Source organism: Salarias fasciatus, chromosome 16 (assembly GCF_902148845.1).
Source record: "Salarias fasciatus chromosome 16, fSalaFa1.1, whole genome shotgun sequence".
Lineage (NCBI taxonomy): Eukaryota > Metazoa > Chordata > Actinopteri > Blenniiformes > Blenniidae > Salarias > Salarias fasciatus.
In genome coordinates this window covers 20,016,495-20,041,373 of record NC_043760.1, presented here as the reverse complement: position 1 = coordinate 20,041,373, position 24,879 = coordinate 20,016,495, and the positions used below count along the sequence as shown (strand labels likewise).

At 40.5% G+C, this 24,879-nt stretch overlaps 1 protein-coding gene across 1 annotated transcript in view; it reads right to left on the bottom strand.

Moving 5' to 3' along the window:
• The window catches only part of erbb4b (erb-b2 receptor tyrosine kinase 4b), a 288,218-nt gene that overhangs the window by 23,708 nt on the left and 239,631 nt on the right, over positions 1-24,879 (bottom strand). Inside the window, exon 20 of the mRNA XM_030112004.1 lies at positions 18,309-18,494. Within this exon, the coding sequence (XP_029967864.1) occupies positions 18,309-18,494 (186 nt within the window). The remainder of the gene's footprint in view (positions 1-18,308; positions 18,495-24,879) is intronic.

The following is a 24,879-nucleotide window of genomic DNA, read 5'->3' as shown; positions in this document are numbered from 1 at the left end:
CAAGTTTTGATGTTTTCAGTTGTTATTTAAGCCATCAGGAAATGAAATCAGACACTCACATCTTCCATCTATTTTTCCATCGGCCCCCTTGTTATCTTTCTTTATTGCTTTCATATAGTCAGAAACAACCTCATCAACTCATATTCTTTGAAATATTCACAACTTCTGAATCTCTTAATGAAAGTGACACTGGCAGTGTTCCAGTGTGGAAAACTAGACAAACTTAAAGATGGTAAATATCCTCGGCCATTTCCAGAGCTGAAAGTAAGAAATTACTGATATTTCTAAAATTACAGTGTATTGTAGAGTACTCTTTTCCCCTATTGCATAGGAAAAATAGAAAAGTTTCCAAAGGTAGGCAGTATTAAACACACTCGAAATCCTTGTAACTTGCAGTTTGTGACTAATTATGAGCTATTTGGTTTCATTTTGTTTCCCACTTTCAGAAACATTCAGAAGAGGGACCTTCCAAAATGAAAACACTACAAATTCTGCCACAGACGTAAATTTATTTGAATAATATATTTCTTCAACACATATAAGTGGATCGCCCCAGAGCAGGAACTTACGATGTCTTTCTGTGTTTCCCCCTCATGAGGTTCTAGAACACAGGTTGGGAACCAGTTACCTGAAAAACTTTTACTTATAACTATTAATCATATAAAATCTATTACTGATATTCTGCAGTTTGAAACTGCAAAAGTGTTATTAAATCTATCAATACATTGATTTATTTAGAAGAGTTGAACGACCCAAGGTATTGATCGTACAGTGCTTGGATAACTTTATCCGATCCTCCCCCATGTTCTAATGAATTTTCCTCGAGTTAAAGCCTCTGTGTAGAAAATGGACCACAGCTCAGATGAGGATTTCATCTGTTAGTAGCAACATTTGCCAAACGTCTCGAACATAATTGAACTCATCAGTCTGAACCTGTAAGTGGAAACAAACAACACATCCTGATCTTCCTCTGTGAATTCTCCCTGCAATGAGTGAAATGAAATGGAAAAGTTGGCCAAGCGCCACTGAGAAATACATCAAAATAAACCCTATAAACTATAAGTCATGTTTCAAATCTAAGAATAGAGATAAGAAAACTGGATGAAAGTGAGTCAGACTGCCGCATCAACCTCTTTATTAACATCACAGCAAACATAAATTTAATGTCTCCTGTTCCAAAGCTAATGAGGTCAGGGAGGCGCTAAAAACAAAAACTATGTGAAATACAAAACAGGTGCCTCTGAATGGCTCACCTGTAAACTCTACTATCAAACCAGTTTGTTTAAACTTTATTAAAGTAACAATTTAAGTGTTATTAATTCAAGACTGCTCTCTGGGGAACTAATAACATTGCTAAGCTTTGGTTTTAGGCTATTAAAACCTTTTCGTTTCTCTTTCTCTCCCTCCATTGGAGTGGAGCAGTGAGTCTGGTCAGATTTGTTGTTTCTCTTGCTGGTTTCTCATTCTGGTCGTTTCAGGGTGCTTTGTGTCACCGAGGTCACAGCCAGATCTGTGTGTGTGAGATCGTTATATAATGAGGTTGATGCCTGGTGAGAGCTGCACATAAGTTGATCTGTCTTTGTATTTTTTAGTTTGCTGAAAAAAAAAAAGAATAGGGAGGAATGAAAGAGAGAAGGGGATATGTTTATCTATTAATAAGCTATGATTTAAATTTAATGTTCTGTACATTTGAAAAGATTTGCTCCTCGAGAGCGCCACAACGCACTGCAGAAAGGTCTCGTCATCCACAATCCAATGTTAAAATGAAAATTTAAGAGAAACCTTAAAACAAAAAAAAAAAGTCACAGAATTAAAGTCAATCACATTCAAGTATTGTGCAGAGTTTCATCACTGTATTTAAGATCACTGTTGTCATACTAGTATTGTATTTTCCCTCTCTGTGTGTAATAGATTTAACTCAACTTAAAGGATAAGTACGGTTTAAACAGTTTTCACGTTGTTCATAGAATGAAGTACAACAATATACTCACCCAGAAGGCTTTTCAGATCTGAACAGTGCTTCGGGAGAAATTTAGATCCAAAATCGAGCGGCGCACATCCGTATACATCTAGCAAACAGGGCATCGGTAACGCCGCTCCTAAAACGGCTTTAATAGTCCAAAAACTCATTAGTTTCACCAATATTTCATCATGGTCCGCTCACGCCTCTCCTCCACAACAGCCCGGTGTCAAGAGAAAAATGTTGTGGTTTTGTCGACCTCTGAACTGAAAACTTTGTTTACGGCTGCTGCGCACATGCGCAGTACGGCTCTGGCCAGCCGTTCTTCTCTTTGCCTCTGCGCTCGCCTTTCGATGAGCTCTTCATCTGTATATTCTGGCTCGAAACTGTAAGGACACCCTTCATATTCAAAGTTCTCGTCCACAACATCTTCATCCGACAGATATTCGTCCATTTTACACTAAACTGGAAAAAAAAAAAAGCACCGTGTGCAGCCTCAGGTTGCCTCGGAAACAATGAGCCGTACTACGCATGCGTGCGGCAGCCGTAAACAAAGCTTTCAGTTCAGAGAACAACCAAAACATTTATCTCTGTAATATGCTTTAAAGAAGTCCAGAGGCGTTTGGCAGTGTGAGGATGTTTATTCCAAGAGCAGGTATCAGAAACATGCGTTAGGATCGGCAGTCGAATAAACACACACACAACAACACTGCGGCTTCCGTAGCTCCAGCTTACGTCACACTACCGTCTAGACATGTAGATATACAGTAGATATCTAGATGTAAGTGTATAGATATGCGTGCACGCCAAGTAGTAAATTCAAATCGAACATATATCTGCATATATGACAATCTTGACACCGGATTGTCGTAGAGGAGAGGCTTGAGCGGACCGTGATGAAATATTGGTGAAACTAATGAGTTTTTGGATAATTAAAGCCATTTTATGAGTGCCGTTACCGACGCCCCGACTGCTAGACGTATATGGATGTCCGCAGCTCGATTTTGGATCAAAATTTCTCCCGAAGCACTGTTCGGATCTGAAAAGCCTTCTGGGTGAGTATATTGTTGTACTTCATTTTAAAAACAACGTGAAAACTGTTTAAACCATACTTATCCTTTAACTGAATGTAAATGCGCCTTTATCGGTAAAAAAGTGTGTGACCTTTTGGCTTACGAAACTCTATCAAAGCTTCTCTCATTATTTCCCAAAAAAACACACGTTTGTCAGCAAAGCCCTGAGTGTGTTTTTGTCTTGACTCATAAAAATCTGACACATCTGGAGAGAAATAATGTTCTGCCAACAGCGGCGATGCAATGTTCCTCTCTGTCCTTAATCACATTGGAGCCGCTTTTACGGCTGGCACGCCGCGAACAACGCAGGTTATGAGTCAGTTGCTGACTCAGGCTGATGACTGTGTGAGACAGAAGCTATTTGCAGGCTGCCTTTATTCTAATTCCTTCACCTCTGCGATGGGACGATCTTCCTATGCGGTGAAGCATCCGTCTGCCTGTGCTGGAGTGTAGGCAGCCCGGTCTTTTTTGCGCTTTCCGGTGAGGGAGCGCGGCGATTGCCTCGGGTTGTTTGCGGAGGGGAGGGCGCGTTGAAACACTGCCGAGAGACACCTCTTGAGTAAACATCAACTGCGGCTGATCTGAACGGCGGGCGCCGGCCATAGAAGGGCCTTCAAGTAAGCACACTCACTTATTTTCAAGCGTATCGCCGGTTACATTTTTAGACGGTAACTCCAATGTACATCTTTTATACATGCAATCTACTGATAGGTTACCTTTTTTTAAGAGGCTGATGCAAATCTGGCCGCAGGCAGTTCGTCTGTGTAAATACGCGGCGTGCAGAATTGCGAGCGGAATAAACTTGATCTGAGTCGTAAAATAGAAAGACTCATGCATTATTGATTGTCTGAAAATAACAGACTTCCTAACAGATTGTGATTTAGCTGAGGTACCAGAATGTGTGCAGGGACGGATCTTTACGCCCGGCTGTCTCTATACATGTTTGAAAAAGAACATGTGCTCAATGAGAAGGAGGATAAAAGAAGGCTTTGTTTAAAAATAAATAAAAAAATAGAAAAAGTAAAGGCAATTTTTCCATGCTGTGTAAATATTTATCTGCAGGCTTCTACTTTTAACTTCTGAGCAACAAGGCCTTAGTTCTTTCTGTTTTTTTTAAGTTGTGGCAGAGGTATGATCTTTATTAACCCCAAACTGTGGAACAAATTATGATATGCATTTTATGCGTTACCATTGTGCATGTAAATGTGTGTGTCTCCATCTTCCAGTCTGAGTTTTTTCTTTTTAATGCGCTAAGTTTGCCTGTTGAGAGCCCTGATGCTCGGGTTTGTGTAATAACTGAATGGATGAACGACGTTCCGTCGTAGAGGGCTCCAGTCTGAAGAGAAAACATCACGCAACGCAGCTCGCACCTTCCTGCCGATCAATAAATGGAGTAACTGCCACTTAGACCATTACACCATCCTTTTTCGACTCCGGAGTAATGAACTGTAATAGAGAAATGATAATAATGATGATAGTCGTAATTAGTGCGATAATAACAGGGCAATCGCAGGGTGCCGTAACGGGAGACATTAACTGTGGTCTGTGATTGATCTGTTGCGAGGTTGGGTGTTTGGTAATTGAGCAGTAGTTTTCCTGGAATGAGATGATGCTAAGAAATGTGTATTCAAGGATGTTTGTCCAAACGTGTAATAAAACAGGTTTGCATTGCTGCTGCCGCAGCTGACATGTTGATGGCTCTGAATTACTGTTTCACACTTTCATTTCACTTTTTATGACCCTTTTATTGACAGTGATTCACCTGAGCCGCGCAGTAGTACATCTCTAGTTGAATTATGGGATAGGGGACTTTCTGTGTGAGGTTTCAATGTTCTTCCTGTGCATGTTGGGGTTTTTCTTAGTCATAAAATCCAAGACACAGACTGCCTGTCAGCAGGGATTACTGAAGATTCTACTTCAGTATTTCAATTTTGTTGTGTTTTTATACTACATGGCCATCTGAGAGCACTAAAAATAAATATGATTTTGCATTTGCTGGTAAGAATAAGTAAATCTCACCAAAAACAGCCCAACTAATCTGATGCTTCGACGCAGATTTTGTTCTCGAACCAGATTGTAGAAACAGACAGTCAAATCAAAACTTTTCCAGCCGATCGGCAACATGTGTGCTTGCGCAACTGATGGAAGCACAAAATATGCCGACTGAGCCTGAGCAGCCACTGTTCATGTAAACAAGTATAGTTGAGAGGACAGCTGGACCTCAAGAAAGCCTATTTTCTTTTGTGAGAACATCGGATGTTACCCATGGCAATTGGACACTCTTTGTGTCGATACTGAACCTTGAGTGAGTTTCTTAAAAAAAAAACAACAAAAACATGTCCTTCAGTCTGTTTACATGATTTAATTCAGTAGGTACTCCAGTTTTCCTCAATAGAAACATGGACTCTACTTAGTACATCTGACAATGTTTTCTTTTGTAATGACCTACTATACAGATAGCAGGGGTAACACAATGTAGGATTAATTCTGTTGTCTTTAGCAGGAGGATTCATTTCTGTTTCCTGCCCCGATCTCCCCAAATCGGCGGCCAACAAACTTACCAAGCCAACACAGAAAGACAGAAAGCTGAATAAACAGATAAAAAAAAATATATAAAGGCTTTGTCCATTCCTCAAGTTGTTGACTCTATTTTCCTCCTCCCAGAAAAGTGTTTACTCATTCTGAGGACGCTTTGCTTTGTCTCCTGTAGGTCCAGTAAATAATACAGTCAGACAGTATCTCTTCAATTCAACATGTGTGAGCGTGTGTGTGTGTGTGTGTGCGTGTGTGTGTGCGTGTGGATTGCCCAGGGTCGTCTGTATATTAGGCGGGCATGTGAACCTCTCTGAAAGTCTCTGTGCACACAGGAACTTTTCATTGTGTGTTGCTGCAGGTGATTGCGGGCTATACCTTGGAGAGATCGAGGACTGGAAGCTGCTATCAATATTGTACTTCTTTGTCTTCTGAGCTTTCAGATGCATTGATGTGTGTGTGTGTGTGTGTGTGTGTGTGTGTGTGTGTGTGTGTGTGTGTGTGTGTGTGTGCCTTACAGCCAGCCTGTTTGCTGAAGGGACTGAGAGACGTGTCTGTATCTCGTGGACGAGTCCTAACAAAAGCCATATTGTAATGTGAGGATCCTGTCTCGGCTACGATAACAGCTTCGACAATGCCAATCCTTGCATCCTGATCAGGAGAAATGAGACAAACAGGTTTTCTATAGTTTAGTTTTATTTGCCTCGTTCCTCAGATGATCATGATTTTCACAAAAGAACGACCTTGAACTGTGACTGTTCCACAGCGCACCTGGAGACGGTTTGGAGTTTTCGGAGAGACACCGCAAGCAGGGAACACAGGCTCTGAGGTTGGTTGAGGACAGAGAAAGTGAAGATATAAACAATAACTTTTCATTATGTGAGAATCAAATGTGAGTCAAAGTGACACTGCATGCTTTAAAAAAAAAAAAATCCCCCTTGAGAAAAGCAGATTTCCTTTTTGTAGTAAGACACAGAGTCAGCATGCTGATTATGTTCTTCCTACTGCCGTGTCTTTTTTTCTTTACTGATTGTGATTGCTATGAATGAAATGGACAATGTACCTAAATTGCAAATTAATACAAAACTAATTTGCAGCTAACTACAGACTAGAAGGAGAAAATTGACACAATAACTGCTGCTACTTACTCCTCAAATGTTTCTGCCAACTGATTTAACAACTTCTCAAACTCTCAAATTTGTCAAAAGATCAGGTAATATTGGCGACTTCGTCTTGGCACAGTTTTCGCTGACAGCGGTTTCAGCTGATACATTTAACAATTGATAGCTTATTATTTCTGTCACTTCCTGGTTTTCTCTACGTCATAATTTCTGTTGAAAATGGCATTTTCCACAGACATGTTTGTGATCCCTCATATTTTGATCATACATTTTACTTGTCAGTAGATTAATTCCATCAGAAAAAAAAAAAACAAAAAAAAACTATCTGAGAATAAAGAAGCGGTGAGAAATTTGAAGAGTTTGAGATCTATTATAAACTTGCAAATTATTAAAATTAATCCCATCTCTACTTATTATTGGTACGATAAACTCAATCTGCAGATTTACTGCTGCGTTTCACTGACTTGGGGTTAATTACGCCTAATAACAGGGTCAGTAATAAAGTTTACTTTAGATGGAACCATGAAGAATCAGACATTCCAGGTCTGAGAATATATTTCTGGTGCTCAACATTTATGCTTTGTACTTCCATGCAGCAGCCGGCTCTGTAGCTCTACTCTCATTTCACATGAATGTGAACCTTTCTCAGTTTTGTTAGTTGAGTGTGAGAGTGTGTGTGTGTGTCTCAGTTCATTCCAGCTGTAACCTTGCTCTGGTGTGTGCCGGTCCAGCCCTGACCTGCTTGTATAGTGATCTTTTTCTGTTTTTTCTTGTTTCCAGAAATCCTTCGTAGCATCACTTTTCTGGGGCGGATCATCTTTTGTATCAAACTTTGCTTGTTGTTGGACTGCAAATAAAGAGAAATAGAGCTGTGTGTGTGTGTGTGTGTGTGTGTGTGTGTGTGTGTGTGTGTGTGTGTGTGTGTAGATCATCTTTTGTCAAAACAGAGGGTGTCTCTCCTTCAAAAATATCAGTTTCGGCGTACACAATACAATACTTTTTATTGATTTATTTTGCCATCAAACAGCTCCAGTGTTCTATTGCACTGTTTACCACCAAAGAGAGAAACAGGAGTTTTACCTGGACGAACACCGGAGTGTATCACTGTGTCAATCAGTCACACTGTGACCACGATGTTGCGCCACGACACACATACTTAAATTCATTGCAAAGTCATAATAATAAACAGATAAGCCATTATAACATTTTTTTTTTAATTAAAAAGACATCTATCCTACGTTAGTATGGAAAACACCACTATAAAATCCTTGACTAGTGGACTTCAATTTGTTTGGTTCATGAAAAAAAAGGAAAAAACACACAAGCAAACATTACCATCCGTCTGTATGAGTCAGACACTGCTGAAAATAACAGATGGTGCAGGTCTGTGTGTGTGACCACGCAACTTGACCCGCACTCCAACAGATACATCATAAGTCCTCTCCCGTTAAGAATTTTATTGCTAATTGCAGTGAACTGTAATATGGAGAGGTTGAGATTATTAAAGCCTTTAATAGCATGTTGGTCGGACTTGACTTTGATTGCTTTTTTTCCTCAGTTCCACTCTCTCATCTTCGGTGAGTGCAATATTATATTCCCTGCACCCGAATTGATCATTTGGGAAGCTTGCTCAGCTGATACACACTGGGTCAAAGACCAGTTCTTGCACAAAAGAGAAAATGCTCGGTCGGGGTCAGAAGTTCATGAGTGTTTCAATAACAAAAACAGGAGATGCAGTTAACTTGCCTAATGGGCTTCCTCGCTCACCGTGACATGTAAACTAACATGCAAGCAAATAAATGCAGGCTAATTAATGAAGAATTGAACACATTTTCAATAAAGTCATGCGTTTTCCCGTAGACTACATATTGCAAGGCACTGGTGAGTGAAATAACTGCTAATTATGGTCTTAATAAAATAAATCTGCAATGTTCTCAGTATCTCAGTGGAACTGGGAAACAACCACGCAGGTCGAGCGCTATTTGTTTAAAGTCAAAACATCAATATGCGTATTACTACTGTTCATGCATCTTGCGATCAGCTGAGTTCACACAGAGTGAAAACAATCCTGCATTAGCAAAAAGTCGAGTAGCTACAGGTTTTAAAAGCAACAAACTATCATTATCAGGAGCAGGTTCACCCTGAAGTTTTCCAATCAGCTGTGTGGCAGGCGTGAGACCTGGAGGGGTGAGAAGTCACTGAGCCCCGAACCTGTTTCTGGAAATTGGGTGGACATGTCAACCAGACATCATCGCAGGCACGCATTCATCTACACACATACACACTCACACACACAAACACACATGCAGGGTTTGACCCACTCCCAGAAAGGCATCTGCAGTGAAAGTGACTAATTGAAACTGAAGAACAATCCAGTCTGTCACCGGATTGGCTGAGACACTGCAAGCTATTGGCCAGTAAGAGACACACCTGCAAGTCAGTGCAAGGAAATAGTATAATCCTTTGCAGATGGAAGCATGGATAAAGTCACCCAAGTATTCACACACTGAATCAATGTCAAATAGTTCTTCAGGAGTTGGGCCTTCTTACTTAATACACAAATCAATCAAAAACAAATCAGCCCGTGCATCTAAGACCTACAGCAGAACTTATTTTTACTCACTCTGGAGAGTATTATTTTACTTCTGAAATTCAATGTCTGAACCCATCACCAATCAAAGATGTCATTCCATAAATATTACAGAGGGGGGGGGGGGGGGGGGCAAAAAAAACAAAACAAAAAGAAAAACACATTCTCTCAGAGTTTTTCAGTGAAAAAGGGTTTTTCAGTTGAACAGTTTGAACCTGCTGGGTTGTAATTGACCAATCTAAACTGGAGAAAAACTGAAATCTGCTGTTAAAGTCAAAAAGTTGCACAACAAGGGGCAATTTGAACTTTGCGGTGTTACTACAGGCGTATTGTATGGCAGTATCGACGACACAGTTTTTGCCCGTATTTCTTTATTGACGACTGAAATGGATAAAAATTGACTGCGTGCTTCTGTGGCTTCTTACTGTGGATCACGGCGCAAAGCGTCGGAATATTCCCACAGAAAAAACCTGTCAGCTGAAAAATGCCACACTTCCAAGTAGCCTTGTTCTTCAGCTCATCATTACAACAACGCTGAGTATCAATAACAATTACTGCAGAGCCAAATAGTTATTTGCTTTTGCTGTGCACAAACCTTTCAAGTATGGCTTGTAAATTCCTTCCTGTGCTTCCAAAGCAGCCCATTTCTACAGCCTCAAGGCTGTGCAGTGATAGCGGGGGAAAGATGGGCAGACAGGGGCAACACACACATGCAAATATCTCTGTTTGCACTTATGTGAGTGTTAGTATATCTATTTCCACTGGGAAATACATATAAAATCAGAGTGAACCTGTTTTGTAATGAGAAATGAAGGGAAGAAATATAGGGCAGAGGCCTGATATAAAGTAATAGGTTAAGATTCATTTCTTCAGAGTGTGTGTGTGCACGTGTGTGTGTGTGCGCACATGTCTGTGGCAGTCACTCATTAGCAGAGACCCTTCTCCCCGAGCTGCCAGTCTCATCCGTTGTGTGGGCCGCCTGCAGTCATCCATTTCCCTCACTGCCCTACCTGGCCACATCCGTCTCCTCTCAGCCTGATGCTGTTAAAACTGTGTCACTGTGGAAGGCGTGTGTGTGTGTGTGTGTGTGTGTGTGTGAGAGAGAGAGAGAGAGAGAGATGGGTGAGGGACAGAGATGTAGTAGAGAAGAGAAGAGAGAGAAAATGCATTCCTCTTGGCTGGTTTGCGTGGCAGCCAGGAGTCGGTGCAGGCCGGCTCTTTGTACGTCTGCCTGTCCTTTATAGTGACTATTTATTTGTCGTCTCCCTTGATGTTTGGACTCCTGCCTCCAGGGTTCAGTCTGGGTGACCAAGTTTTACTATAAGGGCAGTAAAAAAAAAATGTTTCTGATGAACAGAAGTCATTTTCAAGTGAGAAGGAAAAAAAAAAAAGACAACTACAGTAACTAGTAAGATCACAGGCCATCCGTCTGCTCATTTCCCATCTGTTCTCTTCCTCTTCTCTCCAGCCAAGCCCTCAGTCTCATCCTGGGAAAATCCCAAGGCATTCCCAGGCCAGATGGGATATGTAATTCTTACAATGTCTTTTACCCTTCTTTACTTTTCCCGGTTTGATGTTTCCAATCCCCAGCAGAGTGAGACGTCCTCCTGAACCGCAAAACCAGCTGAACCTGCACATTTTGACTCCAACTCAGAGACTTCCTTGCGTCTTCTATGTAAGTATGATTTCATTTTCACAGCCATGAACCATGCGATAAGTATGAGTTGAAAGGCAGGTCAAATCACAAAATCAGCGTATCTTTATTTTCACCAACATGGTTTAACATAGCACCCAGACTCTTGCTCTCATATTTACTGTTAGATTTCCTCCATGAACACTGTTTGCTAGAAAAGCACAAGTGTCACTGTAAACCACAGGAATAATGGGGAGACAGATAATTACCATATGCAGACACCTATGGAGTTGGCAATTAACCCAGCAAGTGTTTGGATTGTTGGAGCGAGAACCTGAAGAAAACACACATGGAAACTCCACCGAGAAAGAAAACGGCCTCGATGAAGCGAGAGGAGAACCATATAGAGTCAACAGGAGAGGCACAGCTCTCTGCACTTCTCCAAAGTAATTCAACCCCTTTGAGGGAATCCTTCAGAACCGGCTCATCTGGAGGTTAGAAAATACACGGCCTTGAAAAACAAAAGTAGTATTGTTGGAGTGAAGAGACTCAAGAAACTAGTAATCAGACTTTTTCTGTTTCAAGGACATCCATGGGTGGAAGTCATGTAGGTGTTATATTTGGTTCTGCAAAAACGTCTTTTTATCTTCATCAATAAATGCTTTATAGAAGAAAATTAAATTCTATGACATTAACTTTTCAAAGCATCGCTCATTATTTACGGGGATTATTCTGCCAAAAGGATGACTGTCTATTGTTAAATGCCTTCATCTTTATTTTCCTCATAAAACTGGGTGAAGCGCATCCAATAAACATGATCTAGAATTATATTCTAGAAATTAGACAAATAATGAGGGCGAACGATGACGAAGTGACCGCAGTAACTGCGTCACATGTACAGGCTGGGCTGCACAGTGCTGTAGCGGTGAGTTTGCGTGTTTTTCCTGAGTCCATTGTTTATGGATGCGAGTGTGTGCGAGTGTTTTCTCTGTGGTCGACAGTGCAGGATGGATCTTGTCTTTATTTGGATGAACTGCAGTGAGGATGGATGGATGGAGGGATGGCTGGAGGGATGGTTTTTAATAAAAGCACCTTCGCAGGATGAAATCACAATCGGTAAGAAAAGCAACGTTATCCTCGCTATCCAGTTTGATCCAGTTTCTTGTTTCACTTTTGACTTCATTATTATCATGGATCTCCCTACAGCTCCAACAACGAGCTACTAATTATACTGTAAAGTACACTTCTACATAAAACATTAAAAAAATCGAAAAAAAAAATGTTAAAATTTATTATTTCTACCTTCCAACATCTCCACTTTGATGAGAAATGCAAGTGATAAAAACATGCATGAAGCCTCTACCCCCCTTTCAGCTGATATTTACCCAGGGGAAGAGAGGTATTCTGGTCGCTAACATTGAATCATACACTTATTTATGCAATCATGAAAGACCGCTGCAAAAAAAAAAAAAAAAAAAAAAAAAAAAAAAGCTTCAGAATTAATTAGTTTGGACATGAAAGCAGGAGAGAGACAGTCGGCGCGAGGGAGAGAGCGAGGGGAAGGGAGAGAGGCGGACACTTGTTGACATTTCTGAGGCTCGGCGGTATCAAAGGCTCGACGCCTGTGATGTGCTGCTCCCTCTATGTCTTAACATGCACTCTTGGAGCGGGGATGCTATCTGCCAGCACTGGTTGGAATCAAACGTCTGAATGCTACTTGAATGTTTTCTGCAAAGAGGGAGGAAGAGTTTGGCGAAGCCGGAGTTGGATTTTTTTTTTTTTTTAGGAAGGCCGACGGTTGTAGTTTGTAAAAAACAAAGCATGCATGAAACCGCCGAGTCATATGATCAACATCCGATTACCGTCTGCATTTAATCAAAACTTCTTCATTCAAATTCGAATGCAAATGTGCATCATTTGTGCAATTTTTCAAAGCTTGTGGGTATTTTTGTTAACTACTTTACTGCAGCTGTGGCCAGTTAGCAGGAAAAAAGTAAAAAAAAATGAATGTTTCATTTTTAACAAAAGTAGCACTTCAAATATATTTCTTGAATAACAGAACTAAAAAAAAAAAAAACAACTATCAGATGCATGATGCTAGCCTACATTTGAGCATAACGAACATCTTCGTGTGAACAAAAAACAATCAGCGGCACTGGGTGAGGTATCTCACTGAAAAAACAGAGCGGAGACATGAGGAAGCCAGCTGGACAAAAGATAAAGTAACTGCAAAGACGTGTGAAAACAGTCCAGTCTTATTACTTGCATGACAATAGTGGAACTACAATACCTGAAAACCAAAGATTGGAAAACACAATATGAGATTCCGTGACAGTGCGCAATATTTCTCTCTCTCTCTCTTTTTGTTCTGTTTTCTGGTGTCAATGTTCAGACAGATTTGGAGAGAAAGGGGGAAAAAAAAAAAAAAAGAGATTCACACACTGAAATAAATATAAGCAGAGTGAAGAGAGACGACAGTCGGGCCGGGCTGGGAGAGGGAGTGGACCGAGTTTTCATTAGAACCCTAGGGATGTATGTAATGAGGTGGAGAGAGGCATGTTTGCCTCGTCTGCTTTACACTGAGAAATGACCCTGTGATGCACACTGTGGGGCCTCTTACCAGACGCCAGCTGACTTCGCACACACACACCTGAATTCACGCACACACACACCTGACTTGGATGCAACCCAAAGCATAAATATTGACAAATGTAGGACGAGGGCTTTGCCGGTGCATCCCTGCAGACAGCCTTTTCTCTAAAGCTTCTTTTGATGAAGTATTATTACTCTAAGATTAAGAATAAAGAAACATGCAGCTATGGAACTTCATGCTAAATGTTGCGACTGCCAGACTGACAAAGGTGTAATTTCCTTGTCGAAAACCCGCAGTTTAAGCAGCAATTGTATTAAGATGAAATGTATTATTATCGTCAGGCAGCAAACAAAGTTGCATTGTTAACCAACTACAGTCAAGATTTAAGGTATTCACACAGTTTTTCCTGTTATTTTATGAATGAGCAGTACACTCTACCTACACACGCCGTTGAACGTGAGCTTTTTTTTTTTTGCATACAACTGCATCTTAGAATATAACCTTAACATATGTACAGCAGTTACAAAATAACCGACTGCAAATAATGGAGTTCACAGCTCTTTACAAACGGTTCCATTTTTACCACAAGATTGCAAAATATAACTGTGATACTTCACCGGTATTTTCACACCAAGCCTGTTAGCTTCAGTGTAATTGATTCTGGCGCTTATTGATGGATTCTGTGCGCTCCTGTGTGTCAAACTCCGTCTTATCACAACTTGCATTCCTGATGAAATTCGAGTAATGATCTGCTTTCCGATGACAGACGGAGGCCTGCAGAGATCGAAAAGCATGGAGTCAATGTAACCTAAAGATTTATTACTACAATCCATCAGAAAGACACGGGAAACTTGTTGGATACATAATAGACATCGTCACTCTGTCAGTACCGGTTTGATGAAAGGCTACAACAAAAGTTGGGATATTTCTGGATGAGAAATTTTGATGTAGTGAATAGTGCCGAATGAAACGATTGCAAAAGTGCCAGTGGCCAAAATATAAGTCGGCTCTGAACTCTATATACTCCACCTATATGCTGCTTAAACTGGCTATTGATTAAAGTTTTAGAGAATCTAAATCTCAAACTATCTCTGGCAGCACACTCGGTTCATTCAGACGTTATCCTGCAGAACTCGGTACCTCAGGGTAAACAGCTGACCGGCTTCTGAGGTAATCCAACGCAGCCGTGATGAATTGGACGGCAGCGTACTGTAAACATAAGACTAAACTGCTCCTCATTAAACAAAGCTATGCCGGGGATGTGTGAATGTTGTTAATTAAAAGTTTAATCAGTTAAAGCTAGAGGCGCTGTTATGGTGCTGTTAACAGGTTTGCATCATGGTTACAATGGTTTCTGGTTCAAACCTGCCGATGAGTTTGCACGATATCTCTTTGTTTTCTCTGGTAATGCAATTTATTACCTCAATTCTTTAAAAGTCACCCATTTTTTAAAGTCCTGCTTTATGCAGTTCATGGTTGCAGTTCACTGCAGCCGTTCCCAGCTAATTATTAATGAAGGCAGGATCCACTCCGAACAGGTTACGAGCCCATCGAAGACATGCAGAGAAGTGGAGATTCGCTCACAGTAACGCCCACACTTTTAGTCACCAATTAACCTCGCATGCATATTTCAGGAAAGAGGGAGGAAACCAGAAAACCTGAACTAAAGCCCCACATGCCAGCCGTGCACAGAAAGGTCAGGCCTGGATTTGAAACCACAACACTCTTGCTAACCACTGCGCAACCTGGTGGCCTCCCATAACAATGTTAGAAATCTATTTAAAATCTATGCGGCTGGGTTAGAGTCTGACTCAAAGGTTTGTGTGTGTGGACTCCTGTCTGTGTGTTGGCAGTGCGATGGACAGAAGATCTCTCCAGAATGAACCCTGCTTTTAACCTTTTTATAGTTGGAAAATGCTCAAGTCCTTAGTCCATTCCAGGCCGGTATGAGGTTTTTACTGTCAAAATATATTTATTACAGTCCCAGTGCTGTGCATGGTGGTGTGAGTCTTAACACTCTGCCTGAAACCAAACACTTTCAACTGCGAGATTCTCTCCTGCTTGACAACTTGAGTGGTGAGATGCTGCATTTCAGTCCAACGATGGCAAATCAATATATTATCCTTCAACAAAAGTTTGTGGAAGACTTTGCCCAAATTAACTGCAGTATTTATTGTTACAGCAATTGGGTTCTTAGCACATTCTGACAAGGAGCACTAAAGTCATAAAGTATGACACTGAAGGATCAGCTCTGTGGACACCAAAAGTGAGAGGTTGAACCGGTTTAAAAAAAACAAGCAGACATAATGAGGATGAAGTGATATAGTGGGATGAAGCAAGAGAATATAGGAAGATGAAACAGGATTTAAAAAAAAAAAAAACATGCAGCGGCAGGAGGGTCCTAAATGCGTAGTCGCCTGATGAATCTGCTCATTAGTATGACTCTCATGGCGGATCACTTCATTAATAATCTATGGCTGTGATGGTGGCCGTGACAGAGAGTAAAGGGTGTTGCCTCAGAGTGGAGCCCTGCCACATGCAAGAGCCTGGAGAAACATGTAAGACCCTGCAAGGGGCCATGCGCACATCCATAATAAAACCAATGGAAAAAAAAAAAGTGCAGAGAAACGTTTCCAGACGTGGTTCGGTTAAAGGCTGCGATGCGTGTGCACGTCCGGTGGCGTCAGGCTAAGTGAACCAGTTCAGTTTGTCGGCAGCATTCAGGTAAATTCATATTCAGGCTGTGAAGGACGCTTTGTGTTCGGAGGCACAACAGCTCTCAAGTCGTTGCAACCTTATTAACCTTGGACCCCGATGGCTACTGTTGTCTCCAGGAGCTGTAGCCAATTATTGAAAACCCCTAAACAATATGTGCATGAGACACGGAGACACAATATGGTGGTAAATAATGCATCATCATATCTACCCTTTATGAATTATATATCTCTCCATGTTGACAACTGTTCACAGTGGGCGTACCGTATATTTATTCATGCACACATTGCAGATCGCCATTCCTTTTTCTACAAAAGTAATTTGTGTGATTAATTCCATAACATGAAAATATTTGTGTTGCGCAGCATGGTAACATTGTGAGCTCAGCACAGTGATCGCCTTTGGTATGTTTGAAAAGAAGAAGAAAAGCACTTCATATGTGGTATGATCATAACCGTGTCTCAAATTTAATTGATGGTTTAATATTTTCACAGGAGTGCTCCCTGCCTCTGACTTAGCCAAAAATGGCAACAGAAATATTTGTCTAAGATATTAAATCTGGGACTGCTGTGCCATTTCCATTCTGCTTCTCCTGGCTTTTTAACCCATTTCTTTGCTCTCCACATGTGACAGTTCCATCTGCCTTTAAAAAAAAATGACTATTTGGAGACATATTAAAATAATATGCTAATTTTATACCATGTGTAGGAGTATATATGCATCAGACACTCCAACAATGGAAGTAGACCATTCAACAATAAATACAGAACAGACTGAAGGTTTATCTGGAGCAGAGATAAGACACTGACTGGCAAAATGGCACAAAATACATTTAAAAAGTAAAAAACATTCAACATAACATCATAGAAATGTTTATGTTGAATACAAGAAGAAGAAAACTCAGTTCAATTTTACCATTATTCTATTTTTATCCATGAAAAAATGAAGTGAAATGTCCACAAGGCGTATGCTGCATTTGAGCTCCTATTCCGTCTTTGAATTGTGTTGCATTCAATAACACCAAAAACGACTTGACTTTTAGCTTCATGCGGGGAATCTGATGAAAGATCTGCTCTTTGATCATAACGCTGATGCTTTTACTGTTGCATTACTGATGAAACCACAGAAATTAACATTAAACTGTCTTTGTGATGTTACTCGTTGGGAAGCGGTGGTAGAAGGTTTGTTTTCCAGCCACATGTTTGACACCAGCGGTCTCCGGCAGTGTGTGTGGTGGGCGTCCAGCGGGGACGCCACCGAGCGTCAGGAGGGGCGCAGCGGCAGAAAAAAAGTCTGCTTCACCCAGCATGATTAATTGATAATGGAGGGCAATTAAAATCAAAACCAGCTAGTATTCAGAACGGCTGACCAGATATTTACATACAAGAGTATAAAAGGAATAAACAGATTCATGCGTTTTATTGCCCTTGGATTCCAACAGCTGTTCGAAATAATACCGTATAATGAGAAGAACATTGGGAGTCACGAGTAAACATTCGGGGATTATCCTCCCACACTTTAAAAACAGCAGGTTTACAAAAAAAAAAGTCGCCTCGGCTCAGGAAAGTCTGTTGTGTCACGTCGCGCACACCTACATTCATGAACCTGTAACACTGATTTCCTGCGCTCCATACCTCCTCCTCCAAAGTCGAGCGAGACTTTGAATTATTTACCTCAGCTCTTCAGAGAGGCTGGCGAGAAGGGAGCAGCTGTCTGCCGCGAAAATCCGCCAGCGCCGCTCACACGCTCTTCACCATTGTCTCTGGCTCGCGGCCATGCGGCAGAGCCCAACATAAACATTATTTTTCCTCAGTCTGGAAATAATGTAGTGATTCACTCGGCCTCTATTAGTCGGCACATAATGGGACTGTTAGGCGGCTGTGAGCGAGTGCGTATAATCCACAGCAAACACGAGTATTTATGCAGTAAATACCCATTTTCAATCAACAGGCCAGCCAAACACACAACCGCATGCTTAGTTTGCGACCAAACAAATTAACCACTCAATTAATAAGCAAATACGCCAAGCATGTCAAACTACCGACCATGTAGGCCCCTCGAACCGCTAATGAATGATGTTTTCGTCCTTACCTTGGCAATCTGGACACACCAATTAAGCAGTAGCTGCGATCCAATGTTGTCCTTGTGCTCGTGGACATAGTCGAGCAGGCACCCGTGGGGCATCAGTTGTGTGACCAGCTGGATGGTGGGACTCAGGCAGACGCCCAGCAGCCGGACCAGGTGGGGGTGCTCCATGCTCGCCATGATCAGAGCCTCCTGGATGAGACAGACACACACTCAGGCATGTGGGCGGAGACAGGCGCAAATATGTGATAAAATAAAACATGATCTCCGTGTTTCAGTTACAGAAAAACAAATTAAAGGCTTTTTTTTTTTTGTAACAAGTGTGTCAATGTTCTGAGTGTTTGTTTTGAGTGGTCATTCTCATCAACTGGAGAAGCTACAGTTAAAAAAATAAAAAGAATAAAAAGCAAGCAAACGAGAAGTTTTTTGGCCGTTACAGGCATCAGGTTATTCTGGAATTTGGAAGAAAAAAAATTAGTTGGGTAATTGAGGAAATAGTCGATAAAACCACTTTTAGTTGCGGTTCAAACAATAAAACTATTCAAATGATCATTTGGTCTGAACTCCGAAACATTCTTGTCTTTTTTACTGTTTCATCAAGGTTCGACTTGCAAAGTAACTGTCATTTTTGAGGAGCATTTTGCTGCAGAACCAGGAGTGAAAACAATCAATATTAAACAAATAAACAAACATTTAGATGACATGGTATCTAAAAGGCCAATAGGAATGAAGGTGCTTGCTCTGCCTCGCTGCAGATTATATATGATTTCTCAAGGCGGAAGATGAATTCACCCCAAAGTTGATCAGAGTCAAGACTGAAAGTTCTTCTTGGACCCGTTCTGAAGTTCCTCCAGATTATTTAGGAGTGTTCTCATAGTTTTCCTGCAATTCCTCACAAACCTTTCATGACAGTTTTCTTAGTTGTTTCTAACTTTGTTGGAAGTCAGACGCTACAGTTTGTCTTCATTACTATTTGAATGGCAAAACCAGCGCTAACAACTACATAACCACAGTGTCCAGGAATAAAATATTGCTGTAAAAGTTAAAACCAATAGGACTTCTGTTATCGTGTTTGATAAGATGCATTTTAAAACTGACAGATTAAAATCATGTATAGATGTGATTACTGAACAATACAAAGCGAGTGAAGAACAGAGCGAAAAGCACACGCGATTCAAAATATAATTTAAGAAACAAAAGTTTGGATACTTATTTCGTGACAAACTGTTTCCCAAAGCATTTCTGTCCGTCTGTGGGATAATCTGGAATATTAGCAGCGTTGAGTTTCAGCCCGTTGACCCACAGCAGCAACTCGCCGTTGGATCACGGTGTTTTGGTGTATTAAGCCACAAAATCTTTTGTGTATTTCTTGTGGAAATAATTTGTTTTGATCGTGTCGTTCGTTTTAATCTCCCAATTTTCATTGTTGCTGCGATGCCACACAGATCTCCCGGATTAAACAGCAATTGCAAGACAAACAAAAACCCGGCCTGAAAACTTTTATCACATTAAATTGAGTTTTTGAGGGCTTTCTTTTGTTGTGTGTGTTGAGAAGCGAGAGAAACACACAGCATGACCAGCTGTTTACCTCCTGCTTGTGGGGTATCAGAGAGGAGATCGACTGCTCGCTTTACAAACACCGATCAACTCGCATTAACTCACAGACAGCGTCACTGTGGGGTTTCCTCAGTGTACAGAACACAGCTCAACCGGAACTGAAGTACAGGAAGTATCAGCAAAATTTGATCTCTTTCCTTTCTTCCACCCATTATCTGGGGGTCGATTGCTTTGAACAGTTTCCACCTCGTAATGTAAATTTGCATCCTGCAGGTGTCCTTCAAAGTTTTCTTTTCTCAATCACACTCTTTTGTTCACCTCCCACAGTTCCTGTTTGTGTAATTTCTGCATTTTCCTGTGTAGAAATTCATTATTCAAAATTGACATTTGCAAAATGTTACTCAGGACAGTGTTTTCTCGTCCTGTTTGCTGATTTGCACATGTGGGTGGTAGCAATGGCACACGGTGTGAGATTGCTTTTTGCTAAACTTCTGAGTCTGGGTTTTTGTGTTTGCCCGTAAAAGTTCAGAATCACTGTCAATCATGTGCGGTTTTAAAAAGAAGATCATATATTTCATTATGTCAGTGATACGTATTCTCATTTTGCCGTTATTCTTTTTTGTAATTTTCATGAATTATTATCACTGTCATTGCTTGTATTTGTGCGAAAAGCAAGGTATTTGAATTTTGCACAACGCTACGTTACACTGTGCTAAACCTGTTAATGTCAAGAGACAAATTCCAGACGGAGACACTGTCAGAGAGTCCATCATGTTTACAAGTGAAGACTGAACTGCCAAAGATCACAGGACCTCTTATTCTGTTTAAGGCTGAAATTCCTCTTGAAGTTAGCAGCAAGGTTGCACTCGGTCAAAAGAAGTAGAATTTTATTCAAAAACCTCAAACATCAAAGTGACTCACCACTTCAAGACTGTCAGCATTCTTTGTGGAAAACTAAAAATGTAGTAAACACGGCAAGGTGAGGTTTCTGTATCTTACTGGTCTTCATCTTTTCCGTACAGTGGGATCTCTTTACGAGTGTAATGACATATGCTCTGCATTAAACATCACTGCTCTGTATGAAATATGTACGTGTGATGAAACTGTGCCTATAGTCGGCAATATTGCGTATCAGATCCTTCGATATGCACTATTTATTATTCAAATGAAACAGCTACCAAAGACAGAATTAGGCCTCCATCTATTCTGCTCGACTGCGCGACGACCCAACGTACGTGAACACACGCGTGAAGCAGGGTGGCTGAGAGGGTTATGGGTTAATGTGACAATTCATCATGAGATGGATGGCTCCGCAATGAAACACACCAGATAGGAAGCGGCGGTTGTGTGTGTGTGTGTGTTTGTGTGTGTGTCTGCTGGGAGGAGGCAGATATACAGTGCACGAGGCGCCGCCAAACAATGACAAAGAGATACAACCACTACACAGTCTATAATTCGTACGGCTCATCGATCACAATGCTTACATAATCAGATCGCTGCTCACGCGCCGCACGAGTCCGGTGATCGGAAAAGATACGGAAAAGATCACGGCGAATTAGGTCAAAGAGCCGGGACGGCAAAGTCTGTCTGTCATCTGCTCCTCGACAGTTTGACCCTCCAGATTCAACTTAATTACTTCAATATTTATCTGTCAGGATGAAGCTTTATGATGAAACGTTTCCATCGAACAGCAGATCAAGTCTGATCCACAGATGAGAAGCTCTACAATATCTAACTGGATGTTGTTAAAAAAAAAAAAAAAAAAAACTGTAAGCACTTGAATAAATTTGAAAGCAGGATAATGATGATAATTTAGAGGTATAACCAGCAGAGAGGATGTAGGTAATGAAGTAAAATTGACTTAAATATAAAAATAAAAATCAGCATCCACACAATTAAACAAGGGCTTTTCCTGCTCTGGAAGTACTGCTTTAAAAAAAGAAAAAAAAAATATCGTATGATTTTTAAAAAAAGTATCCATAAAATAAAAAATAACTTCTTCTTCTTCTTCTGCTTTTATTATTATTGTTGTTATTACTTGATTATAAGTTAATATTGTTGGGAGTTCAGTAGTTTTCCAAACCTGCACAATAACCTAGAGTAAAACTGTAATAAAAAAGGGTGTTTTTTTTTTTTTCATTCACAAAAGGAAAGCTAAAAAAAAAAAATGTCCAAGGACAGACTGCAAGTTTGATACAGATTTATCCCACTTTTGGTGAAAACAAGCCTTGAGCAGTTGAGCTTTCAGAAGCAATAACATGCTGTACGAGCTCAGCCTTCCTGCAGCTTCTATCATTACTGCGCCGAGACAAACACCGAGCTGAACGCATGTATATGCAAAACCATCCTGCAGGATATTAACATCCTGTTTTCCTGCCAAACACTTGCAATACTGAGACACAGTCAAATTGTGTGGCGGGGTCACATAGTTTTTTTGATTGCTTTCAAGAAATGCGTTGTGTTCCCGAGTGCGGCACAGGTAAAGAGTGACAAACAAAAGTCGACACACAAAGGCGCCACTAACACATAATCAATGGTGACAACTTTGAAACAGTGGGTGGAAAATGATTGTGGCCTGCAGCCAAATTCAACATGAACATAAACCAAATGATTGGAATTGGCTTTCTTTGTGTAATTTCCGCTGATCTTCCCTTGAGTGTAATGTCAGCGCCTATCAGCCACCAGCCTGGTAACTATCTAGCCTACAGGTGAAACAGTTAATGTTTCACGACTTCCAATATACCCATCGAATCGAATAACTATAATGAATATTGCACAAGGCTTTTGTTTTTTTTGTTGCTTGTGCCGATCATCACTTCCCAGTAAAACCAGTCGCTCGTTTCCGGCTGACTTTTATTAACAAATTCCTGTAACTGAGGACAAGTGAGGAAAAAAACCCCAAAATGCTGCAGACATCCAGCAAGCCTGAAAATTGATTTTTACTCACAGAAAGTTTTCAGCTGCTGAAGTGCAGACAATTACAGTAGGACAACAAATGGAAGGCCACTAAACTCCGGTCCTTGTTGTTCTTTCTGTTAGAAATGTCTAATTGAGTAAATTTGGCGTAAAAGCTGAGCATCCGCTGCCGAGCACTCAGAAGACAAAGGAGCAGGATCGTAATAGAGGTCACGAGAGGAACACTCATTATTAACCATCCTTCCATTTTCGGTGCCATCCAGGGTTGTGGCGCTTCATAGTTTGGTTTTGCTAAAATTGGATTAATAAGAGGAAGAAAAGCCATGCATGAGGAGAACATGCAATCCCCACAGCAAGGCGCTGCACACTGCACCACAGCAATAATATATTCATTGATGAAATTTGTACAGCATTTATTATGAACTTCAGAATTAAAAAAAAAAAAAGGAGTTTTAATCATAATCATTAGCAAACAAGCTTGAGTAGTGCCGACTCCTTTCAATTATTTACAGTAACATGAAATCAAATCGAGTGTTATAGCAAATAGTGAGATAAATAAATGATAAGCGTTTGTAAATTCAAGGCCGTTGAGTCAGAATCATGAAAAATAAACTGCATTCAAATGTGTCAATAACTGAGCAAATAGTGATGATTCGATGAATTATATAATTCATAGAACATCCTGCTTGAACAGGAAAAACTGCAGTCTGGTTACACCTGTGAATTTGTTTAAAATGATACTGAGGGGAAAAATAAGAGACATATTTTCAATGTGTTCTTGATATTTAGGTTAAGTTTGCAGAAAAAAAAGCTTCTTATTGGAGGTAAGTCATGAATGACACCCTGAAAGACTAATGGCGGCTGTGGATCCGAGCCCAAACTGATCACTTAAAGACATTTTTTTTTTAATTATTCAAGCAGATTAATCTTATAATCCATGTTTTTATGGCATTTTTTTCCACGTGAGTAATCATGTTTACACCTCTGTTATCAAATCCACTCCATTTTCTTTTAACATTCCTCCCTCTCCCTGGACTTCTGCACGTTGCCCCTTCATTACTTGATCCAGTGTTCAGATTGTCAGACAAGCCCCCGAAGCACGTTTGACATAAAAATTAAACACACATGGGATATTCATCAAAGACGTTTGTGTAAAAATAGAAATGCTAACACTCTTAAACTATTTCTTTTAGACTATTAAACTAAGTGCAGAGCAGGAGTGCAAGTGGGTCGCTTTCAGCGTGAGCGAGTGTGTGTGACTGCACATGTGCGTGTGTGTTGATGGGAGTTATTTCATCTGCATTGCATCATCGCAGGGTAATAAATTTGACTTTTTTTTTCCCTTCACTTTTCCTTTTGAAATAAGCCAAGCAGTGAATGTTTTATAAATGGGGCCTAGTTCACCGTGCTCAGAGCCTGTGGCATGATGTGTGCGTGTGTGTGTGTGAGAGTGTGTGTCTGTTTGTCGCGATCCTGAGGGCCCTTGATGCTTCCTATTCTGGTGTCTAAGTTTAGTTCTTAATGGCTTCATCATGCTGATGTGCAGTTTGTGCTTTCTTGTAACATTTCTGCAGAAACCGTGTTTGGAGACATCAAACTCGTCACTTTAAGACACAGTTTGCTCCATGATCTTTTCAGCAAGTCTCACAAAATGTGTCTGATCTGCAGATTGAACTGGTTCCAGCAAACGATCAGTCTTCGATCACTGATTTGAATCAGTAACTGTTTGGTGCATGAAGCTGAGTGATTTTGCATTTTAATCTCTTGTATTCATGAACACATAACTGGATTCAGAGGTTTATATCAAATTGATATTTGCATTTAAATGTTAGTAACATTATATGTTTTCGGCTCAGTAGGTTCCTCGGAGAGACTGCCTTACTAGAACTCCAGAAAAAAATATACAGGTAAAAGTAAAAATGCTGAATCAACATGTTTACCTGAGTAAAAGGGAAGTGTCTGAAATGTATTGAATTGCAAAAGTGTCGAGGAATGACAACATTTTAACTTTATGAAAACAAAAAAAATAAAAAAGCTTTTTCAAAGACATATTGAACATTTTTCTGGTGTTTTTTTGCAGCATATATATAATTTTCTGAATACT